This window comes from Miniopterus natalensis, chromosome 13 (assembly GCF_054644295.1).
Source record: "Miniopterus natalensis isolate mMinNat1 chromosome 13, mMinNat1.hap1, whole genome shotgun sequence".
Taxonomy (NCBI): Eukaryota; Metazoa; Chordata; class Mammalia; order Chiroptera; family Miniopteridae; genus Miniopterus; species Miniopterus natalensis.
The window spans coordinates 10,781,607-10,795,917 of NC_142093.1; the positions used below are offsets into that span (position 1 = coordinate 10,781,607).

The following is a 14,311-nucleotide window of genomic DNA, read 5'->3' on the forward strand; positions in this document are numbered from 1 at the left end:
ACAGTGAGAGGTACATTTTACATTTTGGCTCTGTGACTCTGTACATGTATAAGTGAGTGTGTATATAGTAGAATCAAAAGTGCACAAAAATTTTTTTCAGGTGTATTTTTTATATAATATATAAAACCTTTGCCCTACTAAATTTGCCCTATTCTTTCTTATACACTCTGTCTTCTACAAACTTTCCCTTCTGTTTCTTGACTTTGTGCTTTAAACATTCTCCCTCCCCCCTTATTGTAGTCTCTCTAGCTTTTAGAAGTAAACAGTAACAACTAACATTTGTTTTTAAAAATAAAGACTTCCTCAGAAGGTGATCTTTTGGAACAGTAAGTTCTTTGCTGTGGCCTTCAAGATTAATCTAGAAAAGATTTTTGCTATACCTATACAACTCAAGTATAGCACAGAAATGGTAATATCCCATTTTTCTACAAGGATTAGGAATGAATGATTGGTTAACATTTGTGATTAAAATTTTTTAGAGGTTAGCATTATGCTTACTGGTTTTGTTTCTTTGCTTGAGTTGACATACTAACATTCCAGGGACAAAGAAGCCATGTAGCTCTAAGCTAAGAGATCTGGGATATGCCATAGTTAATTCAGGAAGGCTTTTAGCATGAACAACCCATTACTCATAACTTACGATGCATTGAAATTCAAAACTCAATCCTCAAATTCTTTGCTTCCAATTCACTACTAAAAAGCACAGTGATTATCTCTTTCTAGTTTAAGTGCATATATTCAGATTCTTGTTTCAGCATGAAAACTTCTGTGATTGAATTTTAGGCTTGGCAACTTTTCAGTCTGTGCTAAAGCTTTGTCTTTTTTTTAATCCTCACCTGAGGACATGTTTTCCGTTGCTTTTTAGAGAAAGTAGAAAGGGGGGGGGGTAGAAACATTGATGTGAAAGAGACGCATCAATTGGTTGCCTCCCACATGATCCCTGACTGGGCCAGTGATCGAACCTGCAACCCAGGTATGTGCCCTTGACCAGGAATCAAATCCATAGCCCTTCGGTGCGTGGGCCAGCACTCAAACCACTGAGCCACGTCCTCCAGGGCTGACTTATATATATATTTAACACAGCAATAGTTTATTCTGAAATGTTCACTTAGTTTCTATTGAGGCACAATTCCTGTCTCATGTCTTATTTTTTCTTTCTTCGAAATGATCTTCCCTTCTTGCTTTCTTCCCAGGAATCTTTTAGTCTTTTCTGCTGCATAAGAATAAAGATGGGTCTCACCCAGGCCAAGGCACGTCTGTAGGCCTAAAATTAGCTTGTCTGGCTGATAGAGAAATATCTGCAGCTTTTAAAATCCCAGATCTCTAGAAAGTTCCACCACAGTATCTTTTGCTATCTATATTTTCCATAGAGTAGCGGGTCCTGCCAGGAAAACAGTCATAGTGAGTTACTTCAAGTCAGCCTTTTCTTTCTTTTTTTTAAGAGGGGTGGGTCAGAAATGCTTGCCACAGTCACCAAAAATTGTTAGTGTTCCATTGTAGAAGAATTAACTGTTTGCCTTTGTAAGGTGCCAGAGACTTGGTAGTCATCTTTGATTCTTTCCATTTTAACCCGAAAATCCAATTTAGCAAACCTCCAAAAGAATCCATATACAGTTTGCCATCTCCACTGTTACCCACCCTAGTGGAAGCCACTGTGACTTCTATTTGAATCATCCTAACAGGTCCTTCTTCCCTTTTGCCTTCTTCCAGTAATTTTTCCATATAACAGCCAGAGTAACCTTTTCAAGTCTAAATCTGGTCATGGTTGTCATTCTTTCCCCTATTTAGAACCGTTTTAAATTTCCATTGCATTTCAAATGAAATTCCAAATCCAAATTTCTTACCACAGTTTACAGAGTGGGTCCCTGCCCACCTTTCTGACCTCATTTTGCACTCCTTTGTGTATATAATTTCTGCCCCCAGCTGATATCCTTTTAATTCCATGAAAATGGTAAGTTCTTTTCTAATTTAGGGCTTTTGTACATGCCTTGTAGACCTCCCTGAACACCTAACCTCCCACTTTCTCCTGACTGTAGCAACACAGCATTCTGAAGTACCACTCTATTCCAGAGGCCTCCCATTTCAACAGAAATACAGTTTGAAAACTCTGTGTTCTGGCTACTGTCCCTTCTGACCTCATCTTACCAGCTTTGTTCCAGTCACTATGGCCATTTTTTTTCTCCCTTGACCATGTCAAGCATGGTTCCATTTCAAGGCCTTTTGTACATCAACTGTTCTTCTGCTTTGAATGCTTTTCATCAGATCTCAAATCAGTGTTATTCTTTGAGACAGGCCTTGAATGATAACTAGCTTCAGTAGCCCAGTCCTCCTGGCACTATTACATTTATCCTAGTTTATCTTTGTCATAGTTTATTTTAGTATCTAAACTTGCCATATTTTTAAAATGTATTCCTATTGTCCCTCCACTAGAATGTAAGCTTTTTGAGAGTGAAGTCTCCTCTGCCTAATTTGTGGTTATATAACCACCACCTAGAACTGAGCCTGACAAATGTAGATGCTCAATAAACATTTGTTGACTGAATGACTTTGGTTAATTTCTGCTCGTATTTCTCACTCACCTTAAGCATCACCTTTATAGAGAGGACCACCCTGATCATTCTATCTAGGTTACTTCTTCCTTTACTCTATTCTTCATCATTTCACCCTGTTTACCATGTTGGCATTTGTCACAATTTGGGATTATATATTTATTTACTTGTTTATTCCTGTCCCCATAGGATTGTGAGCTCTGTAGGGCAGGTATCAGACTTTTGACTTTTTAAAAATGAAGATAATTTAAACTCATGGTGTTTGGATTAGAGAAATTGCATATCTCTGAGGAAATCCAGATCTTATTAAAGTAAAACTCAGTCTGAGAAATTTGACATCCTAATTTAAATTTGGAGTCTCTGACTTACAGAGCAGATTGATGTTGTCTCTGGCCTGTTCCATTGCTGTCAGTGCCCAGACTAAAAATAACTGTCATAATAGCAGCTAGAGTACACAGCTTCCCTGACCCTGTGTGTGGGACTAACAATTAAGGAAATAAGCTACTTCAGTTGCTAGGAATATATCACTCCTTTTATAATATGTCAGTGGGGGAAAATATTCTCTGACCTATGTATCATTTTATGTAAGGAGAATTCTATCATCATTGGTTTATAATTTCAGAGGCCTGATTATTATACATAGGCTTAGAAGAAAAAATTTTTAATAAGCGAGGAAAATCAAGTGAGTAGTTTTATAAACAGACTTAAAATCCTGTATTATGGGGACTTAAAAAGATATTGTAAACATATACAATGTTTAGTTGCTCTTCAGATATTTAACATCTGCTTTTATTGGAATCAGCCTGCTGTCCCTAGACCTGGGTGTATGTGTGTAGGCAAATCTAAAAATAATTTGACAGTGAATAAGCAGCTGCGGCTATTTTTAGCGCTGGGCAAAGGGTCACCAATTAGCCTAGAAGTAGTGGGGCAAGGGCTCTGTTCTGGTTCGAAGTGCACTGTTGATTGCCTGAACAATCGGTATGGGCTGCTGTAATGAGGATCCAGGAAAAGGATGATTCGAGATCAAGGAGTCTCCTTATGTATGGGGTGGATATAGTGATGTTGAAAAGTGTCAAAGTATGAAATGTATAAATAAAAAACTAAAAATCTTAACTGGGAGAGCATATAAAAAGAGGATGCAAAAACTGGTGACAGACTTGGAGAAAATATTTTCAAACCACATATCTGACATGTAAAAAGAACTCAACACTCAACAGCAAAAAATAAGCAAACAATACAGTTAGAAAATGGGCAGAAGATATTTCACCAAAGAGGATATATGGATGGCAAATACTTACATGAAAAATGTTTAACTGTAAAGGAATACAAATTAAAATGATGATGACATGGTAACACATGCCCTATTAGAACAACTAAAAATAAAAAATAGTGGCAATACCAATCCTGATGATATGCAGAGAAACTGGATTGCTCATACATTGCTAGTGAGAATGTAAAGTGGTAGTGGTACAGCCACTTTAGAAAAATATACACTCCTGGTTGTTCATTCCAGAAAAATGAAAAACTTAGTTCCACACAGAAACTTATACATGAATATTCATAGCAACTTTATTTTTAATAGCCAAAAACTAGAAACAACCCAAATGTCCTTCCATGGGTGAGTGGTTAAACATAGTGACATGTCCATACCATGAAGTACTACTCAGCAAGAAAACAGAACAGACTACTATTACGTGCAACAACTTGGATAGATCTGAAGGGCATTATATTGACAAAAGTGAAAAACAACCATTTCAAAGATTGCGTATCACACGATTCCATTTATATAACATTCCAGAAATGACAGAATTATAGAAATGGAACACATTATTGGCCAGGGTAAAGGGACTATAGGGGGTAGAGGGATTATGCAACAGTTTTTTGCCTTGGCGGTGATCACAAATCTACACATGTAAAATTGCAGAGAACAAAATGCGCATGCACATAAATAGGAAGGAGTGCATGTAAAAATAGTGAACTCTATGGTTCTGTAGATTGTACCAATGTCAGTTTATGGTTTTGCTTTTGTAAAATGATGGAAGATGTTACTATTGGGGAAAGCTGGGTGAAGGGTACACAGGACTTCTTTGTACTGTTTTTGTAACTTCCTGTGAGGCTATAATTATTTTAAGTAAAAGTTAAAATAAGTTTGCTAGGAAGGGGAACAGAAATGTAATGTAAGTTGGAGGGATGTGGGGTTGAGAGTTGGTGTTTTCTGATTGTTTTAATTTTGCTTTTTAAGAAAAGATGGGGAGGCCTGGCTGGAGTGGCTCAGTTGGTTGGGCATCATCCATGCACCAAAAGCTTGCTGGTTCGATTCCTGATCTGGGCTCATGCTCAGGTTGTGCGTTTGATCCCCAGTAGGGGGGCATGCAGGAGGCAGCCGATTGATGTTTCTCATCAATGTTTCTCTTTTTCACTCTCCATTCCTCTCTCTCCAGAAAGCAATATAAATATTTTTTTTAAAAGATAGGGATACTAAAACATGTAATGTGCTGATGAGAATGATCCATAACAGGAAGAAATTGGTGATCAAACAAGAGGGGAAAATTACAGGAGCACAATATATGTCTTAAGTCATTGATTTTGAAGGCATTGAAAAATACTACTCTTCACATATTTCTGTCTTGTTATTTATAAATAAGATTATCATTACAACTTTTTGTTAATGCTTCTAAAGGTAAATGTGGCTATACTGTAGTGTAGTCCTTTAATGTTCTAAAAATTCCACATGCTTTTGTATTCCATTATGAAGCTAGATCACTTTTAAAAAAATTAAGGAATTCCAAAAGTTTTTATCACACAGGTGTTCTTTTTTTTTTTTATCCTCACCCGAGGATCTATTTTTTAATTGATTTTAGAGAGAAAAGAAGGGAGAGGGAGAGAGAGAAACATGGAACAACTGCCTCCTGTATGTGCCTCAACCAGGGATTAAACCCGCAACCCAGGTATGTGCCCTGTCCAGGAATCTAACCCAAGACCCTTTGGTGCACAGGATGACGCTCCAGCTGAGCCACACGGGCCAGGGCTACTGGTGTTCATTTTTAAATAACTAAGAGTTTTATGTGTCACTTTTTACTGTTTTCCCTTGCTGTTTTTCATCCAGTATAGGTAGGTCATTAATTTTCTTTGACTAAAAAGTTTTATACATACATATATGTTTATGAATAACCATAATGGTTTACCATTTAAAAATTAAATGAGTGGTAGCTCTCTTTTGTGTTGTGGCATATAGTGGATTTTAATCTTTATCTTACCAAACTATTGTTTCACCTTTTATCTAGAATATAGTAATATCAAAATGCTGAATACAAATTACTGTTGTTTATTTCAGGGATACGGCAGGCCAGGAGCGATTTCACACCATCACAACCTCCTACTACAGAGGAGCAATGGGTATCATGCTAGTATATGACATCACCAATGGTAAAAGTTTTGAAAACATCAGCAAATGGCTTAGAAACATAGATGAGGTAAGACCTAGAAATTGCATAAACCCTGCATAAGCACATTTGTGTACGTGGTTGATAAAGATCAATATTCTAATTTATCTTTAGGATATAATGTGTTATCATTATTGAAGTCATTATTATTGAGCATTTCTTTTTTGTTTTTATTGGTTGATTGATTTTTAGGGGGAGGGAGGAAGGGAGGGAGGGAGGGAGGGAAACATCAATGTGAGAAACATCCATCAGTTGCCTCCCACACACGTCCCAGCTGGGAATTGGACTGCTGCCCTTTGGTGTACAGGAGTGCCCAACCAACTGAGCCACCCACACTGGCCAGGGCAAGCATTTCTCCTTTTTAAATTTTAATGTTGGGGGTTCTTTTGCCTTTTTCTTAAAATTTTGGGCAGGTCTATCTAGAACCCCACCCAAGGCAATTATTAAATTACTCCAAAACTCTGTACAGCCATCCCATAAGATGGCCCCAAATAGAAGCTAATGATAGTTTTACACCTCTCCAAAAGAATTTTTACCTGGTAAGTTTTTATTGAGTGAATGAATTACATTTCAGTAATAATTTTAAAACTGTAAAGTTATAGTATTGTCATACCACTTCTAGACATTTTTCAAGCTGCATAGTACAAATACAGTAAAAACCTAACCAAGAAAATAGTGCCATATCATTGCATGTGAAGGAGTCAATTTTTATAAGATAAAGTTGTCAAATCATGTCTGTTTCGGTGTTACAGCATAGGTAGCTTCTTGTTGGAATTATTTATTTTTCATGTCTTATTGCTGCCTTTTAGGCTTTGAATTTCCTAAGACTGACTCCTACAATTAAGAACACGATAAGGAGCCCTGGCCAGGTAGTTCAGTTGGTTAGAGTATCGTCCCAATACGCCAAGGTTGCAGGTTTAATCTCCTGTCAGGGCACATACAAGAAGCAACTGATGAATGCGTAAACAAATGGAACAACAAAATCAATGTTTCACTTGCTTTTTCTCCCTCACACTCCTTTCTCACTTTCTTCCTCCCTCCATCCCTTCCCCCTCCCCCCTTCTTTTCACTGTCTAAAATCAATAAATAGCCTGGCTGGTGTGGCTCAATGGTTGAGTATTGACTCATGAACCAGGAGGTCGTTGGTTCGATTCCCAGTCAAGGTGCATGCCTGGGTTTCAGGGCTCAGTCCCCAGTAGGGGGCATGCAGGAGGCAGCCGATTAATGTTTCTATCTCTATCCCTCTCCCTTTCTCTCTGTCTAAATTCAATAAAAACATTAAAAAAAAAGATCCCAGCTGCCCCCCCCCCATTTTTTGGTAGAAATTTACAAGCTCATCCTAAAATTCAAATGGAGCTGCAAGGGACCCTGAATAGCCAAACAATCTTGAAATGGGGAATTGAAACCAGACATATTTAACCTGAGACCTGAAGAGATGAGTAGAAGTCATCCAGATAAGGAAGGGGCTGGTGGAAAGAGTGTGATGGATTCAAATTTAAGACAAATCAAAACTCAAAAAGTATTTTGTATCCAGAGAATATAACTACCTTGGCTATAGGGATATTCAGGGAAGGGTGCGTTGGGCCAAAGATATATGATTTGCAAATATTTTTCTCATTCCATGGATTGCCTTTTCACTCTACTGATATTACCATTGATTCACAAAAGTTTTTAATTTTGACAAAGTGTAATTTATCTTTTTGTTGTTGTTGCCTGTGCTTTTGGTATTGTATCCAAGAAATCATTGCCAAATCCAATCTCATAAAACTTTTTTCATGTTTTCTTCTAAGAATTTTATAGTTATAGGTCTTATATTTAGGTCTGATTCATTTTGAGTTCATTTTTGTATATGTAAGTTAGGGTTCCAGCTCCATTCTTTCGCATGTTGCTGTCTAGTGTTCCCAGCACCATTTGTTGAAGACTTTCCTTTTCCCACTGAGTGGTTTGTCACTCTTGTCAAAATCATTTGTATGCAAGGGTTTATTTCTAGGCTATTTTATTCATCTTTGATGTCTGTCCTTATGCCAGTAGCACACTGTTTTGATTACTGTAGCTTTGTAGTAAATTTTGAAATCAAGAAATAAGTGTAGTCCTAGCTGGTTTGACTCAGCGGTGAGAGCATCGGCCCATGGAGTGAAGGGTCCTGGGTTTGATTCCGGCTAAGGGCATGTACCTCCATTGCAGGCTCGATCCCTAGCCCATCAGGGCATGTTCAGGAGGCAACCAATCAATGTGTCCCTCTTACATTGATCCCCCCCCCCCCCCAAAAAGCAGTGGAAAAAATATCCTCGGGTGAGGATTAAAAAAAAGAAAGAAAAGTATAAATCTTCCAATTTTGTTCTTCCTTGTCAAGATTGTTTTGCCTATTCAGGGTCCCTCGAGATTCCTTACGAATTTTAGGGATGGATTTTTCTATTTGTGCAAGAGATGTCATTAGGATTTTGGTGGAGCAAACATTTGTTTTTAACTGATTTTTCTGCATGGGTTCTCCTTGTGCCCTAGCAGTATAGCTTTTTGAGATTTTAAGGGCTCTGTAGAATTTTATATTAATGCTTTTTAGGGTAGTACACGTTGTCTAAAACCATGGTCCAGCTTGGGTTGAGGCATGCATAAGAGATTCCAGCTTCAGGTCTTTTGCCTGCATCCTCTCCTGCGAGAACGTATCTAGAATCCAGACAGCCTTATATAGTGGGAAAATAATACTTGACAGGGTATGTCTTTGTTGTGGGTTTTTTTTCCCAGGTAATTTAAGAATTTATGTAGGCTTTTAGCTTGGAGTGGTTTCAGGGTGATTGCTTTAAAACTTTCAGACTGTTGATACCATAAATGGAGAAAAAGTCATTTTAGGGGACTATTAAGCCATAATTCATGATAGTATGTAAATAAAATGTTTATTCCATTTCAGCATGCCAATGAAGATGTGGAAAGGATGTTACTAGGAAACAAGTGTGATATGGATGATAAGAGAGTTGTACCTAAAGGAAAAGGAGAACAGGTAAAAAGCTCGGGATGCAGCTGATGTGCTGCCCTTTCTTTGTGAAGATGGTAGCATTTGTTGTTTTTACAGTAGTGGCAGTGCAGTACCCTAGCTAGTCACATCAGTTTTTAAATGCTGTTGGAAACAGTAACTTGTCATTTGAGTGAATTTCTTTCAATACATATCCAACAGTTATAGAAGTAAATCTGTGGAAGTACTATTTTTAGCCTTATTTATACTACAAAGGGGGGGAATACAAATTAGTGATTCTCAATTTTTAAATTTAAGACATTAAAGAAATGTATCAGTTAATGATTTTGTAGTTTGACAATTGGTAGCCTGTAACAAGCAGAAACTAGATACTGCTTAAGTCGCTTTGAACGTCTCTTAAGTTTACCCCTAGAGGAAAATACAGTTGACCCTTGAACAACGTGGGATTTAGGGGTGCTGACCCCTCACCCCTGTGCAGTTGGAAATCCACATATAACTTTTGACTCCCCCAGTACTTGACTATAGTTGTCCCTCAGTATCCCGGGGGGAATTGTTTCCAGGACCCCCTGTGGAAACCAAAATCTGAGGATGTGCAAGTCCCTTATATAAAATGGCATAGGATAATGCATACACTTGGCCCTCCGCATCTACAGATACAAAACCCAGGGATACGAAAGACCAAATACATACCTACTGGGAAAAATCTGTGTATAAGTGGACCTGTACTGTGCAGACCTGACTTGTTAAAGGGTCCACTCTACTTTTTTAAGAATATCTGAAGTAAACTCTTATAGTGAAGAGCAGATTCTTTTATTACTTTTGTTAGTTTATTTTTAAAGAGCTTGACCATTTGAATCTTGACCCATTTAAATCTGTTTTATGTAACCTAGTTGAAACTGCTGCCTTTAGCAGTAATACTACTATTTCCTCTAAGATGCTAAAGTCATCAATTGGCAACCTGTACATGATCATTTTATGATGACATTTTGCTTCTATTTCAGATTGCAAGGGAGCATGGTATTAGATTTTTTGAGACTAGTGCAAAAGCAAATATAAACATCGAAAAGGCCTTTCTCACATTAGCTGAAGATATCCTTCGAAAGGTAAGTTCCTATTTTTACTTACTGTTAAGGTGCCCAGTGTCATAGTTGAATACTTAGTCTTTTCTAAAGTACTAGATTTACACACAAAAATTGGGCTTGGGTGGCACTGTTTTGAAATGTTTACCCATCACCAGTATCTAATCCTCCAAAGTGAAGTAAGGGAGTGGAAGAACAGGAAGCCATCTAGAAATCTGTGGGTCCTAGTCAGTAGTAACGGTTAATATTCTGAGCTCTCACTCTTGCTTTCTAGTCCCCAATTTCGTACTCCTTTTTCCCAGTTTTTTGTCTGGTCCATTGTGTTGTGGCTTTTCTGTTTACTTTTGGATTCGTTTCTCTTACACATCATTTCCATTTTCATAGATCATATTTAAACATTTAAGGTAAGAGGTGAATGTATTCTGTAGTTATTGCTACAGAATCACTCTTCTGTATATCGTTCTCAGATGTGCCATTAAAGGACGTGCATATATTACATACTGAATAAACAGAGTACCCCCCGCCCCCCCCCGATTTCATTCAGCCAGTCATTCCAGTCTGTGCTGTAAAAAAATAATAATAAGGCTGAAAATGTGACCTCAGGGAATTCATTTTGCCTTAGGGTTAGTTCTGTGTTCCATTTGTGAATCCCAAAACTTACCAGTATAAGTAACTTTTAGCAAAATTGGGAAAGCTGGTTTTCATATTTCCCCCTCAAATGACTAGATTTGGTTATGAGTCCTGAATTCTCTATTCAGCCTGTGATATATTTATATACAAATAAAATTAGAGAAAATCTTACACAAATCCTAAAGGAGAAACAGACATTATATAGGAAAAAATTCATTGCTTCTGGTAACCTTTCTGTTTTTATACTTGAAATATTAATATTTTTTCAAAAACCAATCCAAAGATTTATTTGTTTATTAAATATTTTAAAATTGATTTTATACAGAAAGGGAGAGGATAAAGAGTTAGAAACATTGAGCCCGAAACCCGGACATGTGCCCTGCCCAGGAATTGAACGGGGGACCTTTTGGTTCATAGGTCGATGCTCAACCACTGAGCCACACTGTCCAATCTGTGGGTTGGACCCAGCTGGTATTTAAAGCTCTCTGTCTAGCAGCTTCCCCATGTAGGCAGGCCCAAATATGAGGTAGCATTATTTTCATACACTTTTCAATCTGGTAATATGAGTTAAAGCATCTAATGTAAACTTGCTTAACAAATTAGATATGAAATACAATAGTGATTTTTGACTAGGAACTTTCTGTGCAGTATTTTCTCTCCTGAATTGGTAAAAGAAAAATCATACCATAATACAAACTCCCATCTAAAAAGACAAGTTAACTACACAGAAAAGGGCTGTTTTACTTTCCTGCAGTTAGACATGACCTAACATTGGTTTAATGCATATGCTTGATGATAATGCATTTTAAGTAGTAAGTACTCAGGGTTCTGGGCTAGGAGATAACAAACCTCTCTGCAAAAGTGTTAGGGCCAGAGAAGATTTCAGAAGCTTTATAAAGGAATGCTGGGAGGCCTCTAGACATTTCACGGCTTGGAAAAAGCAGGCAAACAAAAGACCGAAAACAAAGCTTGCAAATCTTTATTTTGTATGGGGGAGAAAACCTGTCTCATTACTCTAATTGCATTTTGTTACATAAATTAACCTTTATGAGAGTATTTCTGTTGAATCTTGATTTATACATGGCAATGTTTTTTCATGGGTTACTTTCCTTGTGTGTTTGTTCCAGACCCCTGTAAAAGAGCCCAACAGTGAAAATGTAGATATCAGCAGCGGAGGAGGCGTGACAGGCTGGAAGAGCAAATGTTGCTGAGAGTTCTCCTGTTCCATCAGTTGCCATCCACCACCCTGTTTCTCTTCTTGCTGCAAAGTAAACCACTCTGTCCATTTTTAACTCTAAACAGATATTTTTGTTCCTCATCTTAACTATCCAGCCCACCTATTTTATTTGTTCTTTCATCTGTGACTGCTTGCTGACTTTATAATTTTCTTCAAACAAAAAAAAAATGTATAGAAAAATCATGTCTGTGACTTCATTTTTAAATGTACTTGCTCAGCTCACCACTGCATTTCAGTTGTATTATAGTCCAATTCTTATCAACATTAAAACTTATAGCAATCATTTCAACTCTATTCTGCAAATTGTATAAGAATAAAAGTTAGAATTAACAATTTTATTTTGTACAACAGTGGAATTTTCTGTCATGGATAATGTGCTTGAGTCCCTATAATCTATAGACATGTAATAGCAAAAGAAACAAAAAGCCAGGAAAACACTCATTTTCGCCTTGAATATGTAAATGGGGTTAATTTTGTCCTGTGCCTTATGTGGAAAGGAACTTCTTTGGTTTTTCCTTTTTTGTTTTGATGGAAGCATGTGCAGGAGACATCATCCAAACATAAACATTAAAATGTTTGTGGTTTGCTTGGCTGTAATTTTTAAAGTAGTCAGTTGAGGACAGAGGGTAACGCAGAAGTGATAGCTTTGGTTTGCAGAGTCTCATTTTAAGTGGCCTTGATATTTAAAACTATTCCTGCCACTAGTTCTCATCCTGGGCCACGTTTCCTTGTGTTTGTCTTCCTGCATGCTGCTTTATTTACTTCTCCCTCCCTACCACCTCACGGTATGAGTTATTTAAAAATGAAACGGGCAAACTAGTAGGTTTGTCAAGTTTAACATAAAGCACTGATTCAGCTTGCTAGGTAAACTGAAAAATTCTAACTGCCTACTAGTCAGATGTCAGTTAATTGTGTCTTCCCCTCATTTTGTCTCTCTCCTAAAACTTCTGCCCCAGATTCCTTCATTTGCTGCTGGACTTCATGTTCCTCTTCTCCTTCCCTCTTTGTTCCCTTCCTGTCTTAACCATTGAGTTTTTGAAATGGAAGAGTTAATTGCATGCACTAGTGTTTGGAGGGTGTTGTGGTTTGTCTTTCTAATTAGGTGTATAGCCTATTCACTTTCCTAGGATAAATCTTTAACCAAAATTTGAGTAGTCTCCATTTTGGCAACTCCTCTGGCAGTTTGGTAGCCCAGTAAAGGTGGTTTTTAAAAGGTGGGAAGGAGGAGTGAAATTTATTAACATGTTTGCCAAATATATTGAGATTTGGCCTTCGAAGAACACTTTTTCAGTGTTAAGTTATCTTTACCTTAAGATTTAGAAATACTTTAGTGTATTATTAATTTTAAGTCCTCTCTTCACATCCTTTTGGAAAACTTGTATTACCTTGGATTTGGAAAAAGAACAGCAAAAGGCTTTTCACGTAAAGAAGGTCTCCAGCCATCTCTAACCCGGTCAGTTTTTCACTTCAGTTTTCTAGTTTTGCTTCATTGCTTGTCGTTAGGATAAGTTAAGTTTGCTATGCTGCTAGCATCCTAAGATGATACCTTTGTTGAAATAATTGTGAATAGCATGATTCATTTCTAGCAGAGGCTGAGTTTAGGACAGCAGCTTCCATTGAAAGACAGTCTTTCTGTGTCGTGGACAGCATTTTAATGCCCTCTTGGTTCACATAAACAACATAGGGATGTATCTGCTATGAACACCCATGAGTTTTTCAGATCGTGCCCTAAAAACAATTTTCTATGCCTCACTGGTGGTGGTTCTTAGTGTTTCCCCCTAACTTGACTTTATCATTGTTACTACTAGTAAAAGCAGCATTGCCAAATAATCCCCAATTTTCCACTAAAAATAATGAAATGATGTTAAGCTTCTTAAAAAGTTTTAGGTTAAACCTACTGTTGTTAGATTAATTTGATGTGTTTGTTGCTTTCCTTTATCTGGAATGTGACAGTAGCTTTTTTGTTTTTAACCTTTAATCCGTATCAGTTTAGTCAGTGACTTAAGGTTTGAGAGCTAAACACTGGGATTTTTGGGTAACAGACTGACAGTTTTGTTGTTTGCATAATTATAATCAGCATTGTACATAGAAAGGATATGGCTACCTTTTGTTAAATCTGCACTTTCTAAATATCAAAAAAAAAGGGAAATGGAGTATAAATCAATTTTTGTATAACCTGTTTGAAACATGAGTTTTATTTGCTTAATATTAGGGCTTTGCCCCTTTTTCTGTAAGTCTCTTGGGATCCTGTGTAGAAGCTGTTCTCATTAAATACCAAACAGTTAAGTCCATTCTCTGGTACTAGCTACAAATTCGGTTTCATATTCTACTTAACAATTTAAATAAACTGAAATATTTCTAGATGGTCTACTTCTGTTCATATAAAAACAAAACTTGATTTTCAA

General features: G+C 37.2%; 1 protein-coding gene across 1 annotated transcript in view; it reads left to right on the forward strand.

Moving 5' to 3' along the window:
- Positions 1-14,311, forward strand: part of RAB10 (RAB10, member RAS oncogene family) — a 50,773-nt gene extending 36,462 nt beyond the window's left edge. Inside the window, exons 3-6 of the mRNA XM_016209190.2 lie at positions 5,884-6,022; positions 8,898-8,987; positions 9,962-10,063; positions 11,797-14,311. Of these exons, the coding sequence (XP_016064676.1) occupies positions 5,884-6,022; positions 8,898-8,987; positions 9,962-10,063; positions 11,797-11,880 (415 nt within the window). The 3' untranslated portion in view covers positions 11,881-14,311. The remainder of the gene's footprint in view (positions 1-5,883; positions 6,023-8,897; positions 8,988-9,961; positions 10,064-11,796) is intronic.